This window comes from Nyctereutes procyonoides, unplaced genomic scaffold, assembly GCF_905146905.1.
Source record: "Nyctereutes procyonoides isolate TBG_1078 unplaced genomic scaffold, NYPRO_anot_genome, whole genome shotgun sequence".
Lineage (NCBI taxonomy): Eukaryota > Metazoa > Chordata > Mammalia > Carnivora > Canidae > Nyctereutes > Nyctereutes procyonoides.
In genome coordinates, this window is record NW_026575025.1 from 12,601,370 (window position 1) to 12,626,435 (window position 25,066).

At 41.5% G+C, this 25,066-nt stretch overlaps 2 protein-coding genes across 2 annotated transcripts in view; one reads left to right on the forward strand and one right to left on the reverse strand.

Moving 5' to 3' along the window:
* The window catches only part of RTN3 (reticulon 3), a 62,228-nt gene extending 46,585 nt beyond the window's left edge, over positions 1–15,643 (reverse strand). Inside the window, exon 1 of the mRNA XM_055309203.1 lies at positions 15,312–15,643. Within this exon, the coding sequence (XP_055165178.1) occupies positions 15,312–15,450 (139 nt within the window). The 5' untranslated portion in view covers positions 15,451–15,643. The remainder of the gene's footprint in view (positions 1–15,311) is intronic.
* Positions 15,644–24,813: 9,170 nt separating this feature from the next.
* ATL3 (atlastin GTPase 3) overlaps positions 24,814–25,066 on the forward strand; it is a 58,761-nt gene continuing 58,508 nt past the window's right edge. The window contains exon 1 of the mRNA XM_055312533.1: positions 24,814–25,003. Coding sequence (XP_055168508.1) covers positions 24,958–25,003 — 46 coding nt within the window. The 5' untranslated portion in view covers positions 24,814–24,957. The remainder of the gene's footprint in view (positions 25,004–25,066) is intronic.

Genomic DNA, 25,066 nt, shown 5'->3' on the forward strand with positions numbered 1-25,066 from the left:
ATTTATTCATTCATGAGAGACAGAGACACAGGCAGAAGGAGGCTCCATGCAGGGAGCTCGATGTGGGACTCAATCCCAGGACTCCAGGATCACCACCTGGGCCGAAGGCAGATGTGCTCAACTGCTGAGCCACCCTGACATCCCTAACTGCCTCTTTATAATAATACCCTTTAAACAATTACATTTTCTTGAATCTGCACTGGTCAAAGTATCTTTTTATAAGCAAAGAGGAAAAATGGCAAATCTATTTTCTTTCACAAACTCTCATACTCACACTGTGACACTGAAGCCTACTTAAAACATTAGTTTTTAATTAGCAAAATCCTTTTCGTTTACCTCTATTCTACTTGAATATATGCGTAATTTTTCCTAACAGGAATTAAAATACGTTTTTAAGCTATGACAGTTATGTTGTCAACGTTCCATACATTAGGTATGTTGTACCTAGCCTGCATGTTACACTATTTAGGATATCAATGATCCCCTTTCTGTATTAAAATAGTGGCTAAAAGTTATAACCATGAAGAATGTATTTTAAAAGATCTGAAATAGGGGCACCTGGGTGGCTCAGTGGTTGAGCATCTGTCTTTGGATCAGGTTGTGATCCTGGGATCGAGTCCTGCATCAGACTCCCCAAAGGGAGCCTGCTTCTCCCTCTGCCTGTGTCTCTGCCTCTCTCATGAATAAATAAATAAAATCTTAAAAAAAAAATCTGAAATATTTACAATAGAGAAAATGTAATGATTTGTTCCATCTACAGTATGCTATTTTCACCAGAGTGGAACACATGTAATACCTACTGGCTTAAATTATTAAATTTCTCATATGGAAAAAAAAATCCCGCAAATTAATCTGGTTGGGTTTCAGATGTCAAGTCACTTTGTAGATCTGAATTATTTTCTAATATTCACAAAATACCTATCTTTTAATGTAAACACTTAATTTAAAAGTTCTTGATTTGACCCACGTTATCCGAAAATCACACAATGACAACATTACAAAGGGACTGGGGGACCTGATATTATGCCTAATTTAAAAGCAACAAATTATCTATCATGTTTCTTAAGAAATAGACTACCTTCACTTTATCCCACTATGTTTTTATTTTTATAAAGTCAAACGAGCAACAAGACTCTGCATCTAGAGAATTCCACCTGGGACAATAATCTGTTTGTACAGGGCTTCTCAGACCTATCTAGTGACTTTAATTACCTTTTTTTAAAATAAGGGTTTTCCACTGACCTACATTTTAGGTCGAGTACAAATGAAACTGTACTTTATTATTAGTGCAACTCAACAGAGCACACAGTGCTCTCTCTTGCAGATTCTTGGTACTGCTACCCCCACAAACAAATAGCTATCACACTTGATTCCCTTCTTCAGTGGCTGGCAGATTACACAAACAATCCCAGAAAACTACAGCTTAATCTCTAGGAAAACAAGTCTTGCTTGCCAAAAAGTTAACTGATTTATTCAGTGTTCCTAGGCAGTTTGGAAGTAGCCTAGATCTTGGTACAAATCTCAGGTAAGTTCACACACTAAAGCATTCTAGCTAAATTGGTATATTATTTCAGTGGAAGCACACTTTTCTACTGTTTTTCCAAACCTACTACCTCCCCAAACCAGTTATAACTGCAATCTATATATTAAATGCATCCTGCAGTGGGCTGTTTTATGAGCCACAATTCTGTCTGCTCTAAATGCTGTGGGTGAGTTTATCATTTTTAAGAAATGCTCCAAACTGCACCTAAAGCTTCTGTACTGTTAAAGGGTCCACCTATCTAGCCTCATCCTGTTTTATTAACCTTTACAGAAAATCAAGTGCAAACTGCTAAATATGAAGGACTGGCTTATAGTTTTTATTTCAAGGGATTTGGGGGCAATAGAAAACTTGTGCCTCATATCCCCAGTTACAGCCTCTTTCTCAACATTTTTCTTTTATTAATGCAGACAAAAAAATGACAGACTTGCCTTGCGAGGTCGAAAATAGAGATACAGGCTGAGAGGAAGAGGAAGAAACAAAGGAATCTGAAAGAAAATATAAAGCGTGAGAATTTAACAACCTCACACAGGAATTTTAATTTTAACTCTCCTTTTTATTTGGCCAAGCAGCATAATTTCATTGGGTTTAAGCAAGAGGGGAAAACCCAAATCTTTATTTCCATTTACTGTTTTCACTCACCTGGAGGCAAACCTTATTTTCAAGATGCATTTCTAAAAAGTTAATCAATTCAATTTCTTTGATCAAATATTCTCACCTTCAAAGAAAAAGAGGAACCTCTAGCATTTTTAAACAAGTATAACCTCAAAAAAGATGATACTCCCTTACAACTTTCTGTGGGAAAGAAAAAATATGTAGCTGAGCACACTAACTGATAATTTGCTTTTAACAATTTTCAACTGCATTCTGAAGAGTTAGTCACTAGTATGAACATTTATTTACTTGGCAAATATGCGAAATTGATCCCAAGTACTTTAAAAAAATCACAAATAATCTACTTAGGAAAATAGGACTATATAAGAAATCTTCTACCTTCTAAAATTACATTCCTCTAAATTTGGCAACATTTATCAAACTTGTAAATGTATGTACTGTCCCCACCAATAAGCTACTCTTTTAATTTGGCCAGTTATGTCTAGAGGAATGTAACCTACAATATTAGCATTGATTATAAACACCTGTATATGAGGATATTCGTAAGAACGCTTGTTATAAAAATTAGGAATACTCTAAGTGACCATCAGTACGAGACTAAATAGTTACATCCAAACAATGGAGTACTTGCTGCTATGAAAAAGATACAGCTATGGATGTTGATATATATGATAAATTAAAAAAGCAAAATGCAGAAGTATATACATGTGTCTCCCTCATTACCAGCAAAAGAAACTCTTGAGGTCTGAGGTGGGGGAAGATTTGCTTTTCAGTACAACATTTGGCCCTTGGGGAAAAAAATACAAACCAAGAATATAAATTACCCTCTCACTAAAAATGGAAAAAATCAATAAAACTAGCATGTGAAAAGCAGTCCCCCTCCCCCAAAAAGTACCCCTAAATATACTGGCCTTTACTTAATTCCTTTTTTCCTTGCAAGTATAAAAATTTTTTCACAAATATTAGAAATACACTTAAAATGGGGAGATTGCTTTAAAAGACAGGCTCTAGCTTGTATCGATAAGCATGAATTTATTTAGTTAATAAATATGGAGGACAGTAACAGGAAAAGAAAGTTTAGTGGATCATAGGCAGTAATTCAATAACTCAGCACCAGAGTCTTAAAATTCACTGCTTTTTACTGATCTTAAAATGATTTATTTACCACAATAAATAAAAAACCATTCTTTTTGATTAATTTTTTGTTTTGTTTAGTAATCTCTACCCTTCATCATGGGGCTCAAACTCTCCACCCTGAGATCAAGAGTTACACATCTCAACTGGGCCAGCCGGATGCTCCATCTCCCTTCCTTTTTTGAAGCAAGCATTTCTGTTTCTTTAATGTTTCAGATGGGTTCATCTCTACACATACATTAACCTTCAACAATAAATCTCTGCCAAATGACGAGTTTACATCTGAATAAACCTGAAAAACCAAATGCTAAGTTCAGCCCAATGCCAAAAAAGATACTATGAACTTGTCTACCCACCTACACCTAACACCCCCTCTTAATGGAAAATTTCCAAATACAAAGTCTTATAGGTAGCATCTATTCTGATATAACACACAGATAACCCGTAACAGTTTGCAACAATATTACATAATATCTCCTAACTTCTATAACCACAGCGTATTCATATTCCATATGCATGCCACAGGTAAATAAGCTCAAGAATGGTGATCTTAATTCTCAAATGCTATTAATTAAATTAAACATTGTCATTAAGTAATAATAGTAATTTTTAGCTAGGTCCAGGCACTGGATTAGCACTGCAACACAGAGATGACAACTATGCCTACAAGTAACTGAAAGAAAAATACAAACCAGTAAAGCTGCATGAGTTGTGGGAATGAGACAGAGGTAATCAGTAGGATACATTGTAGAAGAGATGGTAAACTTAGCCATACTGGTCTTCAGGTGACCGAGGAAGGCGTTCTGGAGAAAAGGAACAACCTGCCTCATTCTATATGGTTTTAAAAGTCACGTAATGAAATTTGGATTATATCCTATATGCAATGAGGAAACACTGAAAATTTTACTGTAAGGGAGTGACAATATCATGTGTGTTTTAAAAATACGTCAGCAGGTAGAACACAAACTTAATTGAAAAACTACTGCATAATCTTGGTATTAATTTTTTATTTATTTAGTAAACCTAGTAAAGGTCTATTAGACACTGGTTAAATAAGTTTTGATATACTGTTCATTAAAAATTGTACTGTATATAGGAATTCACTGACATTAAAAGATGCCGATAGCACACTGAATAAAAAAGAACACCATAAAAGAAGTTTAAATAACGTGATCCCATTTTGGTAAAAAATACAAATTCAGGGGACACCTGGGGTGTTGACACCTCAGTGGTTGAGTGTCTGCCTTTGGCCCAGGGTGTGATCTCCGGGTCCTGGGATCCTCACTGGGCTCCCCACAGGGAGCCTGCCTCTCTGTGTCTCTCATGAATAAATAAAATCTTAAAAAAAAAAAAAGGTTAACTTTGTACATTGAATGACATTTATAATTAACTTTGAAACATTTGTCTTTTTGTTAGTTTCTATAGATTATTAAAGCATCTAACAATACATAAGGAAAGGCAGTGTTTGAAATTTTCTCTAAAATTAATATAATGAACATTGGAAATTCATCAGCTGTTTCAAACATCTTCTCTCTCTAGCATTAAAAGATTTTTGCAAATAAAAAAAAAAAGATTTTTGTCACAGGGCACCTGGGTGGCTTAGTCAAGGATCCATCTGCCTTTGGTTTATTTTATTTTTTTTAAGATTTTATTTATTTCTTCATGAGAGACACACAGAGAGAAAGAGGTAGAGATACAGGCAGAGGGAGAAGCAGGCTCCATTCAGGGAGCCTGACATGGGACTCGATCCTGAGTATCCAGGATCACACCCTGGGCTGAAGGCGGTGTTAAACCGCTGAGCCACCCAGGCTGCCCCCTGCCTTTGGTTTAGGTCATGATCCTGGGGTCCGGGGATTGAGCCCTGAGTATCTGCTCAGCAAGCAGCCTGCTTCTCTCTCCCCGGCCCCTCCTCCCCTTGTGTGTACATACTCTCTAATGCTGGCTTGCTCTCTTTCCACCCCTCCCCAAAAAATCTAAAAGATTTTTGTCACTTACAATTTCCCTTTTGCCTATAAAGCTAGGCTCCCTGAAAAGGATCTTTCTACTCTTTCTCATGACTACAATTCCTGATGGCAAATCTTATCATTTCAGTAGAAGCTGCTAAACTGAGTCAATTAATGCCCCTCACCTATCAGAATTCCAGGGACAGGCAGACCAATTATTTCCCCAAACTTTATGGCATTTCCCCCCCTTATATTTTTGTTAGGACCTCTATTACTAAATAGAAGTAGTGAAAGTGGACTCCTTGCCTTTCCCAAAGCAATTTTGATTTCAGGATTATGGCTTTCTTTAAAAAACAAACTTTTGGGATCCCTGGGTGGCGCAGCGGTTTAGCGCCTGCCTTTGGCCCAGGGCGCGATCCTGGAGACCCAGGATCGAATCCCACATCGGGCTCCCGGTGCATGGAGCCTGCTTCTCCCTCTGCCTATGTCTCTGCCTCTCTCTCTCATTCTGTGTGACTATCATAAATAAATAAATAAAAAATTAAAAAAAATAAAAATAAAAAAATAAAAAACAAACTTTTTATTTTATTTTTTTTTCAAACTTTTTATTTTAGAATAATTTTAGATTTACAGAAAAGGTCCAAAGGCAGTAGAATGTTGCTTTATATCCAGCACTCAGTTTCTCCCATTGTTAACAAGTTACATTAATATGGTGGTATATTTGTCACAACTAATGAACACTGATACTACTAATAAGCGAACCTCATACTTCATTCAGATTTCATTACTTTTTCCCTAATGCCTCTTTTCTGTTCCAGAATCCCATTCAGAATACTAGATCATGTTTTGTCATCCTGTCTCTTTAGCCTCTTTTGGACTATGACCATTTCTCAGATTTTCCTTGCTTTTAATGATCTTGATAGTTTTGGGGTTAGATATTTTGCAGAATATCCCTCAATTTGAGTTTGTCTCATGGTTAGAATGGAGTTTTGGAGAAGATTACCACTTAGGTGAAGGGCCATCCTTGTCATAACGTATCAAGGGTACATGCTATCAATATGACTTAACACTGAAAATGTTAACCTTGATCCTCTGGCTGAGATAGTTTGCCTGGTTTCTACATGTAGTACTTCTCCCCCATTCTTCCACACTGTACTCTCTGGAAGCAAGTGATTAAGCACTTGCCACTGTAACTCTTCTGTTAGCACCCTAAAGAGTTGGAAGATTTTCTTTGTACATTTAGGGAGTAAATGTATATGCAATCCAAGAGAAAGAACAAGCAGAATTCTTGTTGTAAAAGAAACACAATTAGAAGTCTAACAGAAAGAAATAAAATGGACTGTGTAAATAGGAAATTGGTTACAAACACTTTAATGACCCAACTAAAACACCACACTTACTTTTAGAAATGTCTTACCCTTATCCAAATATTGTTCAAGATCAATGTACTGAATCAAAATGTCAGATTTTGTTAGGAATAAAATGGAAATTAGACTTAACATATTTAAAAATCCTGACACATTAGACTAGCCTACCACTGAGTCCTCATTGGAAATGGAGTGTCTTTATAACACACCAAAACGTGGCATTCAGGAGATTATAAAATGAAACCTTTCTGGATTAAAGCCATTAGTGGAAAATAGCATGAATCCAGAAGTAGAGTAGTAAAAGGAACCAATCTTAAACATAAGATACATTTACTACAGATACAGTTTTATGGGCTTACATGGAAACTCTCTTCTCCATACCTACATGGATATGTCAATTTCCATAAAGATAAGCTTTTGCAAAACTCTTAATTCAATTTTCAAAAACCAAACATTCTTTTTTTTTAAGTTTTTATTTATCTGATACACAGAGAGAATGTACAAGCAGGGGGAGCAGGACAGGGAGTTGCAGGCTCCCTGCTAAACAAGGATCCCGATGCAGAGTTCAATCCCAGGACCCTGGGATCATGACATGAGCCAAAAGCAGAGGCTTAACCAACTGAGCCACTCAAAACCAAACATTCTTAATCTGTAGTTTATGAAAATTTCATAGTAGTTCATGAACTATGAACCTCGTGAAAGCCTATGTAGTATTTTGTATAAAAACATGTATGCATGTTTTTCTGGGACTAGAATTTCTCTATTTATTCCATAAATACTTAATGAACACCTATTATGAACCAAGGACTAGTTTTAGTTGCTGAACAAAATTGATTAGTTGCTCATTCAAAAATATCTGAAGGCATGCTTTGCATCAGGTCCTGCTCAGACATTAGAAACAGAGCAGCGAATACAACAGCAAAAACTTCTACGCTGGTGGAACCTTTATCTAATGTGGAAGATGGACAATAAACAGATTCTATACTATAAAATATGTAAATATTGGGAGATTATGGCAGATAAGAAAAATAAAAATAAAGCAAAGAAGGCCTAGAAGGTGTTTTTTTCTTGTGCAATTTAGATAAGGTAGTCAAAGACCTAACAAAGCTGAGGGAGAAAAAGCTGTGAAGATATACAGGGAAGAGCATTCTATTCTTTTTTTATGATAGTCACACAGAATGAGAGAGAGAGTCAGAGACATAGGCAGAGGGAGAAGCAGGCTCCATGCACCGGGAGCCCGATGTGGGATTCGATCCTGGGTCTCCAGGATCGCGCCCTGGGCCAAAGGCAGGCGCTAAACCGCTGCGCCACCCAGGGATCCCGGGAAGAGCATTCTAAACGGAGAAAACAGCAAATAAGACTCTGAGGTACAGAAGTATTCCTGGTGTGAAGAATAGCAAGGGAGTCAGTGAAGCTAAAGCTGGGTAAGATGGAGGTTAAGGCCAGATATCATAAGGCTTCAAAAGCCCTCTATGGACTTTGGCAATTCTGATGATTGTGATTGGAAGCTACTAGAACATTTGTCCATAAGTGACAAGATATCACTTACATTTTTCACAGGTTTACATCAGCTGTGCTTTGGAAAACACACTGAAAAGAGGTAAGGGGGCAGCCTGGGTGGCTCTGCCTTCAGCCCAGGGTGTGATCCTGAAGACCTGGAATCGAGTCCCACATCTGGCTCCCTGCAAGGAGCCTGCTTCTCCCTCTGCCTGTGCCCCTCTCTCTCTCTCTCTCTCTCTCTCTCTCTCTCTGTGTGTGTGTGTGTGTCTCATGAATGAATAAATAAATAAAATCTTAAAAAAAAAAAAAAGAGGTATGGGATAAAGTTTGAAGACCAGTTAGCAGGCAAGTGCAATAATCCAGGAGAAATATGATAGCAGCTTGGGCCAAGGAGATAACAATGGAGGTTGGGAAAATTGGTTAGATACTGGATAAATACTGAAGGTAGAATCAATAGGATTTGCTGATATTTTTAAAAAAAGATTTAAAAAAATAAAAAAAAATTATTTATTTATTCATGAGAGACACAGAGAAAGAGAGGCTGAGACACAGGCAGAGGGAGAAGCAGGCTCCCTGCATGGAGGGAGGGACTCGATCCTGGCCCTCCAGGACCATACCCGGGGCTGAAGGCGGTGCTAAACCGTTGGGCCACTGGGCAGCTGATTGTTTTATGAAGGAAAGAGAAGAGTCAAGAGTGACTCCAAGCTTTTTGATTTGGGCAAAAGATGGATGAATGATTGTTTACTGAGATGTAAACAACTGAGAAGAATAGATTTATAAAAGGAAAAATCAGGAGTAGACACAGTAAGTTTGAGATGCCCATTAGACATGAAGACCAAAGATAAAGATTTGGAAGTCACCAATTTATAGATAGTGTTTCAAACCATAAGATGGGTATCATAAATGAAACCAATGCAAAGAGAAAAGTTCTGAGAAGTGAGTCCTGGAGTACTCTAAACTTTAGTTGGGGAGGCAAAAAAAGTTAGGAATATGAAATCCCAGTAATAAGGAAATCCAGAGTCAGAAAGAGTAGTGGTTGCTAAGGAGGGAGGAATGGAGAGTGATTGCCACATGTAAAATTTCTTTTGGGGGTGATGAAAATGTTCTTGAACTAGGCAATGGTGATGGTTGCACAACCTTCTATATACACAAAAAAACACTTTAAAATGGTGTTTCTTAAAAAAAATAAATAAATAAAAAATAAAATAAAATGGTGCTTCTTATATGAATTGTATCTTAAATTAAAAAAAAAAAAAGAACTAGCAAAGGACACAGTAGGAACAGCCAATGAAAGTATGTGGTGTGGTGGGAGACAAATAAGAAAGGTACTTCAGGAAGAAAGCAAGTGATCAATTTTACCAGAAGCTGCTGATAAGCCTTTAAGAGGAGGACTGAGAAGTAATTACTGGATTTAACAATGGGGAAAATAACTAGTGAACATGACAAGAAAAGTTTCTGTAGAAAAGCAGAGCAAAAAGTCACCTGGCTTAGGAATCATGGGACCAGAAATTAAAGTGTTTAACTTCAATCAGTAACCAAAGTAAAGAGGATGATGGAATGATTTTCATCACATGTTGTTTCAAATTTTAAAGACAGGCAGTGTGTATATTTGAAAGAGAACTGAATCGGGCCCTTACTCCCTTAGTTTTATTTACCCTCAACGTTACAGCACAAACCTTTAGGCATGTCACTTAATCTGAGCCTGATTCCTCATCTGTAAAATGAGGCTTTATATCATTACCTACATCACAGATAAACATAACAGAAGTCTTTCTCCTACTGAATATAGCCTCTAGAGAGCTAGATGATCTGTTTTGTTTGCCTGTCTTCCAAAGAGCTTTACTATATGTTAAATTATAAGATAAAAATATTTCTGCCTCCTATGTAAAATGAGAACACCTCTTTCTCATGGTTAAAATGCTTTCAGGTAAAAGGACAAAAGGGCCTCTGTATCAGTTTTGCTTAAAAAGTTTTCCAAAATACCCTTCAACATATCCGCAAGGGCAAGCAGCCAATGAGGAATGTGTCAGAAAACTCGCACTTCCTTTCCTGGTTAGGTTATGACGATGTGATTACAGGGAGAAATAAAACAGTTCATTGGAGAGAACAGGAAGGTATATTTCTTTGAAATAATTTTTTAAAAAAATCATGAAAGTGGGCTACCTACTGACAATATCTCTAACACAATAAAAACACAAATCTTATACAGTATTTAAAGGGATTCTCTCTGAAATTGCAATATCACAGATTAAGAAGTCTCATATGTCACAGATATGCAGTAAAAAACTGATTATAGCTAAAATTACTTGGTATACACAACTTTTCAAAACATCTGTAGCATACCCAATGACCAAAAATAATTCTAGAATTAACAGCTGTTCATATAAATGAACTGAATAAAAGGTAAGTCAGTTTCCTGGGCAACTTCTGAATGAGATAACTATACGAACATAACACCAAATTGATAAATATTATCTAAAAAGTTTTACAATGAAATTAATGTATTTTCACAAGTTTATACAGTTTAGGAGGCAGTCATAATTTCATCATTAACAATAAAGTCGAACTCAAACTATAAGTACATAGAACAAATATGCAGTTATTCATTTATCTGGAGCTTTTATAATTCCACTTGAAATTACAAAATTCCAGGGTTACTACTAAAAAGAAGTGCTGTGCTATACAACAAATAACCTCAAACAAAACTGGAAACTTTAATTTTCCTTAAACTTCAATGACATATCACCAATTCCTTCACTACCAAAATTTCATTTACAAGTGTTTGAAACATGCATAGGATCAAACAGGTGAGTCCCCAGCAACCAAAACAAAAATGGTGAGTCCTTAATTAGGACAAATATATAATTTCCTTACCATAGAATACAATAAAAGCAATAATATTTATATTGTTTTCAGACCATCTCTAAAATCATAAAATTTAAAAACACTGATGCACTTACCAGCAATTAAATAATGCTCTAGAGCTTTCAACAGGGCTAAGGTATACCTGTTAAATGTATATGACTGGTTTGTTTGATCAGAGTGGTTAAATTATTTGTCAATGTGACTCTACGAGAAAAAAGCATTAAAAGAAACCTTTTATTGCTCGGGAACAAAAACCATCCAAATCAACAGGCAAATGTAAACCATACTGACACAACTATTCTTGCTGCCTCTTGTACTCTTGCTTCCAGTGACAGTGGTTTCACAGTACATCATAACTGCACTTATGGTCGGAATGCTGCAGAAAATAGTTAAGCATATCCTTTTTATTTTTTTATTTTTTATTTTGCATATCCTTTTTAAAGCTTTATTTATTTAGTAATCTCTACACCCCACATGGTGCTTGAATTCACCACCTCAAGATCAAGACTCGCGTGCTGTTTCACTGAGTCTGCCCCGGCACCCAATACTTAAGCACATTGGTGTCATGTCAACCTATTTACAAAGCACCCTGGCCGCCTCCCACTTCCTTTTTTTTTAGGATTTTATTTATTTATTCATGAGAGACAGAGAGAGAGGTAGAGACATAGGCAGAGGTAGAAGCAGGCTCCCTGCAGGGATCCCGATGTGGGACTCGATCCCAGGACCCCGGGATCTGACCTGAGCCACCCAGGTGCCCCAGATATAGAATACTTCTTTTTTTTCTATTGGAGTTCAATTTGCCAACATATAGTATAACACCCAGTGTTCATCCCATCAAGTGCCCCCCTCAGTGCCCGTCACCCAGTCTCCCACTTCTTTTTTAACACCATAGCTGAATGAAAGGGCTGATAGCTTGAAGACATTAATGTGATAAGCTGAAACAGATTGACTTTTACAAAGAAGAAGGTCCTATAAGCTCTTATTTCATTATGAAGATGACTATGATTTCTCTTGTAATTCAACTGCTATTTTGTATGTATGTGCAAAATTGTTTGTAACCTGCACACAGATGTATCAAATATTAGATATTTTTACTCAGGGGGATCCCTGGGTGGCTCAGCAGTTTAGTGCCTGCCTTCGGCCCAGGGCGTGATTCTGGAGACCCGGGATCAAGTCCCACATCAGGCTTCCTGCATGGAGCCTGCTTCTCCATCTGCCTGTGTCTCTGCCTCTTGTTCTCTCTGTGTCTCTCATGAATAAATAAATAAAATCTTAAAAAAAAAAAAGTTTACTCAGTAAGAGTCAGGATTTAAGGGCACAAAGCAATTTTGCCTAGGTCAAATTGCTGAGGCTCATGATATGCACAGTCATACAATTATTAACCTTAACATAAGGTTAAGATGGAAAATACAAACTACATACTCACATTTGATTGACATGATAGAACAAAGTGCAAAATGATGCCATAAAAACTACACAGGACAACTAAGTTTCACAAGTGAGGAAAATTAAGTATTTAAAGCAAAAACTGGGAAGCCCAGGTAGCTCAGTGGTTTAGCGCCGCCTTCAGCCCAGTGCATGATCCTGGAGACCTGGGATGGAGTCCCACATTGAGCTCCCTGCGTGGAGCCTTCTTTTCCTCTGCTGTGCTCTGCCTGTGTCTCTCTCATGAATAAATAAATAAAATCTTAAAAAAAAAAAAAAAGCAAAAACTTTTTTTTTAATTGTCCAAGCTGTTTTAATTTAATTTCCATGAACAGAGAAGAAATGTAGCTTTATTCTGGTATCACTATTTTTATACTAATAAATTTCAAATACTATAAAAACAGTAAACTTGTAAAGTTCAAACAGACATATACCTATATTTGATGTCTGATAAAGGCAATTCTCCTCCTGAAAAGAACACTAAATAGTTAACTCTCTTTTACCTTAATCTCAAATTTCTGCCTTTGAGATCTTTGATTTTCTTCAAAGGCAGAAATCTGGGAAGTCAATTTTGGCCCTAGACCTCCTTCTCCAAGTGTATTACACTGCTGGCTGCTCTACTACCTAAGCTAGTAGACCAGAGAGTGCGATTACTCATTCTCTATCCTGAGTTGAACTAATACTTTAAAAGCTGTTACTGGACAGGTCGAGAAAGACAAAATTTCTTCCTGCAGGACACCAAATGACTGCTTCTTTTACTTTTTCAGTCTCTAAAAACCCAGAGGAATTTGGTGAAAAAATGTGAAGCTGAAGGTTGACATCAACACTCGTCGATTTTTTAAACAAGGTAGATTTTTACATGTTTTAAATAGGTTAAATTTTGGAATAACAAAGTTCATCTTATTTTCATAGTGCAGAAACTTAAGACATATCCTATGAGATATGGAGAAAGTATTCTGCAAGGAGGAAGAGCTTCAAAAAAAAAAAAAAAGGAGGAAGAGCTTCTCCAATGTAATAATGACTACACACTGCAGTATCTTAAGCTAAACTTTTCAAGCAGTGACCTGACAGATGAGGTCCACCAAACTGTACTAATGCTTTTTAGATAATATTAATATACATCTACAAGAGACAAGAATTTAAGACATAGTATCTATTTTGCAGGTAATCAAAAATTTAAATCAAGAGAATCAAAAGCTATGTACAAAAGGGCCAACAACCAAACTGTAAGCAATGACAAATGATTAAATCCAAACCACCAAGTTGCTAAGTTATAGGGAAGCTGCTATTCATCTGAACCTTTGCCCAGAACACAAAAATTTGGAGGAGAAATGCTGATGGTTTAAAGAGAACAAGTGTTCTAAATTTGCTGCCTCATTCCTTTATCACCACAGCTAATCTTGACCTTGCAGAAGCTTCCTTTGATACTGTTTCTACTTAATTGGCCAAAAACACTGGAAAATCCAACAGGGTACCAAAGCTCTTATGTGGAAATCCACTGTTCAAAAAAACCTAGAAAAAAGGGGTGTCTGGCTGGTTCAGTTGGTGGAGCATTCAATTCTTAATCTCAGGGTCTTGAGTTTGAGCCTCATGCTGAGTGTAGAGATTACTTAAAAAAAAATAAAAAAAAAAAGCACCCCAACACCTATAGAGTGTATCTAAAGTAAAGATCAGAAATTCAACGTTCTTTAGAACAGTCAACCTAAGATTCTGGCAAAGGAGACAGTAATGTATTTTAAAACCCCTCAAAATCCTTTAAGGTAACTAAATACAGAGCAAAATTATCTGTACTCTCCTGGGCTTATGACCCGCTTCTTTTGACAAAAAGGTTTTTTTCTTTTCTTCAAAGACTGAGTTCCTTTAAGAACTACCACCTGCTCATGGTGCATTTTTTTTTTCTCTCAAGAAGGCATCTGCACTGCAGATCTCCGCACGAGGGGAGCTTGAGCTTGCCAGCCAGCTCCCACCAGCAGGCAAATGCGTATACAATGGAAACTAAAAGCGGCCTGCAGCTTCCCTCCTAGTCTTTCAGAGATGGGAGAAGGGTTCAACCAGCTCCTGCTTTGTCTAATTTCTCTCCCCCTCCCCCCTTTCTGCGCTAAACACCCCCTTTTGTTACATGCTATCAATAATAGCCTATAGAGCATGAAATCAAAACGTGTTGACGACTTGGCATGACTCTATTATCTTCCAGAATATAAGCAACTGATTGCCTGTCCCCACCCCCACGCAGCGCCAGTGAAGAGCAGGCTGTGTTGCAGATGCAGCCACGGATCCATCTTGTACCATCAGCTGCTCCCTCCCAAATCTTCCCTGAGCTATTCTCATCACGCCTCCTCTTACCTCGCGGCCTCAGAAAAGCGGGCATTTAGAGAGTCTCGCTACAAAAAAACTTACAAGCAGATGAAAAGAGTATAGAAAACGGCTACAATGTTTCCATTAAACTTCCTGACCCTCCCTACGGAAAACCAAAAAAAAATTTTTTTTGGGGGGGAGGGAAGACTACCATAAATTTATTATGTCAAGACCTGTCTGCAAACCTGCAATGCAACCCTTTCACCATCAAAATCCTAACTAGTTCTTTCTCCGATAACCAACCTGCCCCAATCCTCTCAATCTCTCTAATCCTCCACTAAATCACCCCGGTTCAGCGGACAGCTCCCCCGAACTGGTGTTTTCCCCACCTGCCCCGCCTCGACGTATACGCCCACTCCCTAAAATATATATCCCCCGCCCCCAACCTGTTAGCCTCGCACCCCGTTATTTCCTCACCGCCAGCACCACCTTACGCTCCCCTCCCCCTTAGCCCATTTTCCAGACGCTGGTTCCCGGGGACTGAAGCTTCCAGGAGGCGAGGGCAATTTGCCTTCCCCGACCCCCAAGCCATCCCCCCGAGGGCGGGGTTCCCCCGGCGCGCCTCACCCGCACACGAGGAGCCGCAGCTCTTCGCCCCCAGGGCGGGGCAGGCTCCAGGGCTCCCACCGCCGGGCGCCGAGGGTTCGGCCCCGGAGGACGAGGAGGAGACGGATGGGGACTGAGTGGCCGCCGACGGCTCCGCCATGGCTGCGCAAGCAAAGGCAGGAGAGGGGTAAGAGAGGTATGGGACGGGAGAGAGGGAGGGGAAAGAAAATAATCGGGCAGCTGGCTCTCGAAAGCCCCTTCTCTCCTCCTGCTCCGAGGACAGACTCCGACAGACTGACTGACTCAGCCGAGCGCTGCGAGGGCGGGAGCGCGAGCGCGCAGGCGCACAAAGGGCTCTCGGGCGGGCGGCGGTCGAGCGAAGGCGCCCAGCGACGCAGGGCGCAAGCGCAAGAACGGTCCCTCCGCGTTCCTGTGGGGAAGGTGGGGCAAAACTGGCTTCACGCGGCGTCCGCGCGAGAGGCCGGAGTGGGCCTCGCCCCTTAGGGAACCAGTCGCAAGGGGCGTGGCCAAGCACCAAGCTCCGCCCACCGATGCGGCCGAAGTGGGAGGGGCCCCCGCAGGTTAGTGTTTCTTCCTCTTTTGTGTCTATTTTAGGGTTGGCGGATTATGTGTTTTAACGATGTAAGTTTCCCTTGCTTCCTATAGCTGGGGTATGTCTTTCTCATAAATTCCAGAGCGGATGTCTTTTGTCTGATGCGTTCCTGCCTGTGATTCCAATGAAAAGTGAAAACCACAATGTGGATAGGCCCACTCTGCAAGGTGCTTTATGAATTTTTCTGGATGTGTCGTAATATCACCATGAGGCAGAGATGGTACTGTCTCCCACTTGGTAGGTGGAGCAGGATGCTATACAGAATGAAAAACTATTACTCATTCCAGTCATATTGCAATGCAGTCGCAGAACCTGCTTCATATTCTTGTTTCTGTTCCCAAGAGAGGTCCACTATGGGTCTTAAGGCTGGCCTTTCCTCCAAAAGGAAAGGTTACCAGGTAAAGAAGACACATATTTTTTTAAAAGATTTATTATTTTTCTTTAGATTTTTATCCTTTTTTAAAAAAATATTTTATTTATTTATTCATGAGAGACACAGAGAGAGGCAGAGACACAGGCAGAGGGAGAAGCAGGCTCCATGCAGGGAACCCCACGTGGGACTCAATCCTGGGTCTCCAGGATCATGCCCTCTAGCCCAAGGCGGCGCTAAACCGCTGAGCCACCCAGGCTGCCCAAGGAGACATTTTTTTTAAAGATTATTTATTTATTTATTTATTTAGTTAGTTAGTTAGTTATTCGTGAGAGACACAGAGAGAGGCAGAGACACACGCAGAGGGAGAAACAGGCTCCACGCAGGGAGCTGGATGTGGGACTCGATCCCTGAATCTGGATCACACCCTGAGCCAAAGGCAGACGCCCAACCACTGAGCCACCCAGGGGTCCCAAGAAGACATATTTTGAAGAAAAAATAGCTGAGTTAATAAGAAAAAGAAGAACCAGGAGATAACATCCTGGCTGTGGTTATGGAGGAGGGTAAAATGAGGTATTTAAAATTGAGAATATGCCACAATATATACATAATTGAATTGTATTCACAGCCTAAATGGGGTCCTTAGCAGAAAACTTATTTGAAACCAAGTATCTAGCTTATACTGGACTTTGCTTACTTTTTTGTCTTCTCTTTGGTTGGACTGTGAAATAGAAAGCCTTCTCCATACTACTTGGTTACAATATTTGTTGTGTTTTTTTTGGTTACAATATTTGAAATGTGCATAATTCTCTTCAAAAGGGTACTGCAAAGTGAAAATGACAACAATCAAAACTGTAGGCCTTGTTATTGCTAAAGCAGCAATCGATGACCTGAAGGGCAATTGCAAGATCAGCAGATCCTGTAGAGATACAGCCTCATGAAGGGAGAGATAGTGAGCCAGACAGCAAACACAGAGGGAAAGCGATCTGACCAGTGGAAATCTTCTAGAACAGGAAGTGGACTACATCTGCCTTTGACAGTTTTTAAGGTCAGGTAGAGCTCAGATAGGAAAAAAACTGGCCATTGCAACACTATGAATAAAAGGCACAGAAGATACTTCCCAAAATAACTTGGTGGCAAATATCTTACTCTGACACAGCATCAGTTGATAATGCAGCAATCTGTCTTTTAGATGACAAAGGGAAATACAGGCCAATCTGATAACAAGGCCAGTTATTTACCCATTCTTATACATGCATAAACTTTAAAAATATATGTTGCTAAGAGCTGGATAAGCAGATGAATGATGCTGGCCCCTAGCCCTGACAGCGATTGCTAGGACCTGAAGACCTGGTTGAAAAGGAAGCCTGGGGGGATCCCTGGGTGGCTCAGCAGTTTAGCGCCTGCCTTCAGCCCAGAGTGTGGTCCTGGAGTCCTGGGATCAAGTCCCGCTTCAGGCTCCCTGCATGGAGCCTGCTTCTCCCTCTGCCTGTGTCTCTGCCCCCCCCCCTCTGTGTGTCTCTCATGAATAAATAAACTTTAAAAATCTTAAAAAAAAAAAAAAAAGGAAGCCTGCTTTCATGGTAACTAGAAGCAGAGAAAAGAAGCTAAAAATCAAGACACTGATGGTGTCTTGGTGGTCCTTTCATACTTTTAAGATTTCTTACATCAGAGGCATTTGTGCTAGGTCCAATTCCTGACCTGTGCCCTCTTGCTGTATCAGTAAACTTCCCTGAGACTCTTGCTTGAGATGTTATTTGTATATATGTTTACTGATCACCTGCTGAGTGAATGACACTATCCTGGGAAATTTAGAGGAATCCAAAAAATGTCCTATCATCAGTGAGCCTACAAGGTAGTTGGGGCTTAAAACACACTCACATAAAAGTAAAACTAAATAACGACCAGAACAGCTCCCAGCAACACAAAACTCTAGTGTTCTGCTTAGAAGGCAAGTGAATTGTACAATTTTAAAGGGAGAGGGAATCAATATAGAGTTGTAGTGGCTTGGGGAGGTCTTATGAAGCACAAAGTCAGGAGTTTCTAATAGTAAGGAGGTCGTTAAAGGCAGAGGAGAATGGTATGAAGCAAATGCCAGGGGCTGCTTTTGTGCAAGTGTACAATAAGACCTCCTTCTGAGTAGACCAGTCCAGAAAAGCACCCCTCCTCCCACCCCAACCCATGATGCACTTTAATGCTGACTTGTTTAGCAGAACTTGGCCTAGATTTTTTTTAATATATATATTTTTTAATTTTATTTATTTTTTCATGATTGTCACACAGAGAGAGAGAGAGAGAGGCAGAGACACAGGCAGAGGGAGAAGCAGGCTCCATGCACCGGGAGCCCGATGTGGGATTCGATCCCGGGTCTCCAGGATCGCGCCCTGGGCCAAAGGCAGGCGCTAAACTGCTGCGCCACCCAGGGATCCCAACTTGGCCTAGATTTGATCCCTTCTTGACATTCCCCTCCGCAGGCTGCCTTAGACCTACACATAGAATGCACAACCATCTGTGGTGCTAGAGGGTCAGAAGTGTGATGCTGTGTAAGGTGTTTTGGGTGTGGTTAGCCCAGGTTGGCTAGAGCCAAGGGCTTAACAAGAGGGAGATAAAATGGGGGAGATGTGTTGGGACTAGAGTGTGGAGAAGCAATAATACAGCATAAGGAACTGAGGCTTCCTTTAAAGGCTAATGGGGATTCAGTGAATGTTTTCAGACAGGGAAAGGCTCAGATGGGATTTATTATTATTATTTTTTAAAGATTTTATTTATTTGAGAGAGCAGAGAGAGAGAGAGCATGGGGGAGGGGCAGGGAGAGGAGACACAGACACCCCACTGAGCAGGAAGCCTGATATGGGCTCCATCCCAGGACTCTGGGATCAGGACCTGCCTGAGCTGAGGGCAGATGCTTAACCAACTGAGCCACCCAGGCGCCCCTAGATGGAATTTTTAAAGTGCTGGAGCATAGCCACTTCTCAGTTCTTTGGAGCAATTTTTCCTGCTGAGGCACTGAGCTGAGTCTCTTCTTCCTTGGCCCTGTCTGTATAGGACTCGTATTTACCCAGCTAATTTCTCCACTCAGATTCTAGGCCATCTCATTATCCCATCTTTTTCTTGCGTATTAGAAAAATATATATTTTTTCTTTTTTTAATATATTTCTTAATTAAAAAATTTATTTGAGAGGTGCCTTGGTAGCTCAGGCAGTTAGGCATCTGCCTTTGGCTCAGGCCATGGTTTTGGGGTCCTGGGATTGAACCCCATGGCAGGCTCCCTGCTCTGCGGGGAGTCTGTTTCTCCCTCTCCCTCTGCCTGCCACTCCCCCGGCTTGTGATCTCTTCTCTCCCTCTTTTTTTTTTTTTTTTTTTTAAGATTTTATTTTATTCATGAGAGACACATAGAGAGAGGCAGAGACACAGGCAGAAGGAGATGCAGGCTCCCCTCAGGGACCTATAGTGGAACTCGATCCCTGAATTCCAGGATCACACCCTAAACCAAAAGCAGAGCCCAAGTGCTGAGCCATCCAGGTGTCCCAATAAATGCAATATTTTAAAAAACTCTTTGAATATATTCATAGGTAATATATTCCCATATATATGAGTGTATATATACCTTAAAGTTTTCTTCTATTATCAACCTCTCTCCAGCTACTAGTCTCCCCTTCTACACACACATAGGTAAGTACTGTTAGGAGTTTTGCAAATGCAAAGGTGAAGATAGCAATATCTTTATTCTCATTCACTCTCTTTAACACAAATGAATGCATGCTATACACAGGTATATTGCTTCCTTTCCTTAATAGTAAATTCTAGTGATTTTTCAAGTATCTTTTTTTTTTTAAGATTTTATTTCTTTATTCATGAGAGACGGGGGGGGGGGGCAGAGACACAGGCAGAGGGGGAAGCAGGCTCCATGCAGGAAGCCCGATGTGGGACTCAATCCCAGGACTCCAGGATTATGCCCTGAACTGAGCAGACGCTTAACCACTGAGCCACCCAGGCATCCCTCAAGTATCTTTTTTGAAGAGACAGAGAGGCATGCTGTTAACAATAACAATAATGAAGCAGCTGACAGGTCTTGAGCTTTTAGTGTTACCACCATGTTGAGGGCCTGATATCCAACTTTACAGCACTCTATGAGTTATTGACTATTTTTCTTTTCTTTTGTTTTTAGAGAGAGAAGGGCAGGGGAGGGACAGAGGGAGAGGGAAAGATAATCTTTTTTTTTTTCTTTTTTTTTAAATTTTTTTAAAATTTATTTATGAGAGGCACACAGTGAGAGAGAGAGAGAGGCAGAGACACAGGCAGAGGGAGAAGCAGGCTCCATGCACTGGGAGCCCGACGTGGGATTCGATCCCGGGTCTCCAGGATCGCACCCTGGGCCAAAGGCAGGCGCCAAACCGCTGCGCCACCCAGGGATCCCGGAAAGATAATCTTTAGCTGAGTGTGGAGCCTGATGCAGGGCTCAATCTCATGGCCCCAAGATCATAATCTGAGCTGAAATCAAGAGTTGGATGCTTAACTGACTGAGCCATCCAGGTACTCTATTTTCTTTTTATAAACTATGACACCAAATCAATAACTCATTTTATACACAGAGCTTAGTAGGGTATAGATATTTAAATGACACCCAGCTGGGCACCTGGGTGGCACAATTGGTTAAGCGTCTGATTCTTGATTTCGGCTCAGGTCATAATCTCAGGGTCTTGGGAGCCAGTGCCATGTGGGGCTCCCCACTCAGTGGGAAGTCTGCTTGAGGATTCTCTCCCCCTCGTCCTCTGCCCCAACCCTCCAAAATAAATAAATAAATCTTTAAAAAAAATGATCCCCAGGGATGCCAGTAGTCCAGTCTGTCCCTTCTGAGGGTCCTGTTGCTTAAACATGGATCCTATGAGCAGGCAGTAGGAGAAAAGGCTGAACTGAGGCTCAGCACAGTCTCTGTGAGTGATAATTATTTACTTGGCTGTTTACCCCACAAGACTGTGAGTCTCTGGAGGACAGGAATGTGTCTTACGCATATGTCAGCAATACTGCCGAGCACTATGCCTGACACATAACAATTTTGGAAAGCTATTTTGAAAAGCTTTGGAACCTGAGTCACAGTGGATGTCACTGCAGAAAACAATTTTGTTATTTCTGTGCTTCATAAAATACTTGATTACCTTGAATATTTATGATTTTGTTTTGGCTTTCCAGAATGAATATAATTACCAATTTTTGAGCACTACCCATGCATCAGTCATAATTACCAAATGCTTATATCTCATTTAACTCACAACAACTCAAAAGCATTTGGCAGCAGATAATGAAAGAAGTTCAAAGAGATTAACTAACTCACCCAAGTTTGCACAGCTAGTAAGCATCAGAGCCAGAATTTAAAGCCAAGTCAGTCTGACTCCAAGCCCTGTGGTCTTAACCATTGAAACATGTCTACATATCACTCGCTTCTGGAAAACCACGAGGAAAGCTTGGTATCTGGTCTTATCACATGACTCAATTCAGAATGGATGGCTGAAGGGAGGCTGTAATCAGTATTATCATTTTTTAGCATTTTTAAAAAAGATTTTTATTTATTTATTCACTAGAGAGAGACACACAGAGAGAGAGGCAGAGACACAGGCAGAGGGAGAAGCCGGCTCCATGCAGGGAGCCCGACACAGGAATAGATCTTGGGACCCCAGGATTAGGCCCTGGGCTAAAGGTGATGCTAAACCGTTGAGCCACCCGGACTGTCCATATTTAGCATTTTGAATGTCCACTGTTTTGATGACCCTGGCTATTTGAGAAGGAAACAACACTAACAACAAAACATATTTCTCGTTTACAGGAGTTGTTTTCTAAGCTGTGACTAATCCTAAAGTCTGCCTTTAATTTGTACTGTGTTGTTCTAAATGCCAAACACTTCTACAAGGTATGGAAGGCTGATGTGCTGAAAATTATATCGAGACAGATGTAATGTCAATGTTTCCCGGTCACTTCCTGACAGGAAGCCCTATTGGGAGCCCTTAAAATAGAACAGGGTATTTTGTCCAAAAGCAAAAGTTAGTGCAGCCTGGGTGGCTCAGCAGTTTAGCGCCGCCTTCAGCCCAGGGCCTGATCCTGGAGACCCAGGATCGAGTCCCATGTGGGCTCCCTGCATGGAGCCTGCTCTCCCTCTGCCTGTGTCTCTTCCTCACTCACTCACTCTCTCTCTCTCTCTCTCTCTGTGTGTGTGTCTCTCATTAATAAATAAAAAAATAAAATATTAAAAAAAAAAAAGCAGGGATCCCTGGGTGGCGCAGCTGTTTGGCGCCTACCTTTGGCCCAGGGCGCGATCCTGGAGACCCGGGATCGAATCCCACGTTGGGCTTCCGGTGCATGGAGCCTGCTTCTCCCTCTGCCTGTGTCTCTGCCTCTCTCTCTCTGTGTGTGTGTGTGTGTGACTATCATAAATAAATAAAAATTAAAAAAAAAGCAAAAGTTAGGGACTTAATATTAAGGGAGCAAGAAAGTGAACGAACAGTGCTAGGTGTCACATACCCCTTCTTTACTCGTCCCTTCAGTACATATTAAGAATTTCTACTATTGGACAGCCTGGGTGGCTCAGCGGTTTAGCGCCACCTTCAGCCCAGGGCTGATCCTGGAGACCCAGGATCAAGTCCCACATCAGGTTCCCTGCATGGAGCCTGCTTCTCCCTCTGCCTGCGTCTCTGCCTCTCTCTTTCTCTGTCTCTCTTGTGAATAAATAAATAAAGTCTTTAAAAAAAAAAAAGAATTTCTACTATCTGCCTGGCATTATATGAAGCACCGTGTATTTATATAGCAATGAACAAAAACAGACAAAAATTCCTATTCTAGTGGGAAGAGAAACCAAAATATTATGTTTTACTTAAAACATAAGTTGGATGGTAAGAAGTCTAATCAAATTGGATGGGGAAGGGACTCGAGAATTCTGGGATGTGTGTGCAGTTTTAAATTCCTGTACTGTGTGTTGCAATTGTGACAAGTCTTTGGCCTTTGGCCCCTCTCTCTTTCGGAGCATGCCACAAAATGGCCTGGACTTGTGTCACATCTTGTAGGTCCTGCCTTCTGCACACCTAGTGTGAAACTCCAGTAAGCACTTGCCCTGATGTTCATGTCTAGTTTCCTGCTGGCCAGAGTGGACTAGATCTAATCTAGACTCTTAAATCTAAAGGCTAGAGAAGGGAATTCAAGTAATCTTGAGAGTTTGGGGAGAATAAGAAGGCAGGGGGAAAGAAATCAAAATAGGATCTCTTTAGATAAGATAAGGCAGAATTATCTCTCTTCACCTCTGTCCCAATCGCTCCGGAAGTAAGAAAAACAAACTAACAAAAACCGCTCAAAGGCTTGGCAGGGCCTGGAGGTAGCTGGAAGGAGGTTCTGAGTAGATTGTAATAGTTAAGGCAGAGGCAGAAGTGAGGCGCCTCGCTGGCTCAGAGGAGCATGCAAGCTCTTGATCTCCCGCTGGTGAATTCGATCCCCACGTTGGGGGCAAAGTTTATTTAAAAAGAAACAAACCGAACTTAAAAAACAGGCAGAAGAAAGTATAATTTATCTAATGAATGAGGGAATGGTGACGCCAAGAAATGGTGGTGGTGGTGGGATGGATGCCTCCAACTACCTACCTCGGATAACCGCTCCTACCTCAACAAATCCAAAACAAAATTCTTCACAACTGACATTTTCTTAATCGCATGTGAAATGTGAATAAAAGCATTTTCAGAGAACCTTGTTTTGTATTGCCCTAACACAGTTTAGGTAGGGTGTACTTGCAAAAGTAGCTTCAGAACAAGCCCTTTTTAAGAAACACGGTCAGAGCTTAGGCTGGACAAAGCCTAGGGAAGGAGTTTCACTGGAAGGTCTTAGCTATCAGAGTGGGGGTGATGGTCCACCACCAGGCTTGGCCAGGCACGCGATTATGGGGCGAAACTGATGGTGGTGGTAATGAAGTCACGTCCTCCTCTCCTTGTGAAGTCAAAATCGTTAAAAAACCAGAGCGCTCACGTCATGCAGGCTTGAGGCCTCCCTTTGGTCCTTCGGTCCCTGGCCAACGAAACCATCTCAAACGCAGCGGGTAGGGGTTACCAACTGGTTAGTTAACCCAAGTCCTCCGCCCCGGGGCGGGTCTCCGCAATAGGATCTCGCCTGGGCTCGCTGGCCTGCCCAGGCCTGAGCCGGCCCGCCCCTCCCCTCCCCGCATGGCCTGCTGGGAGTTGTAGTTCAGTCGTCGAAGAGCCGCGCCAAGCCCCCTCCCTCTCTTCCGCTTCCTCCCTGCCCCGGATGAGTGCGCAGAATAGGGACAGCGGGCGGGGGCAGCCAAAGAGCGTGGGACTACAATTCCCAATGGCCTGCCGCCGCGGGTGTGCAGTCCCAGGTAGCCGGCGACGCGCTTGCTCGCACGAGCACGCGCGTCGGGCGGTGGCAGGATTCGGCCGCGTGCGGCGGCAGGATTCGGCCGCGTGCGGCTTTCCGTTCCGGCTCGGCCCGCGCTCGCTGCGCCTAGCGCTGTCCGTCGGGCCTCGCACACCCGCCCTGTGGTCGTTCCCTCGAAGCTCTCCGCGCCCCTCCTTCACCCCAGTTTCTTTTAGAGGCCAGGCCCCGCCCGTTTCCCGCCTCCTGGGCCCGGTTCGTTCCCGATTCAGCCCGCCCCTCTCTGCGCCCCTGCTGCCTCTGCTGCAGGCGGAGGCTCCATGTTGTCCCCTCAGCGAGTGGTAGCGGCTGCCTCGGGAGGAGCAGGTGAGGCGCCCAATTTTCCCCGCCGCCCTCCCGACTAGAGCCCCGAGGAGACCGCCCGCCCGC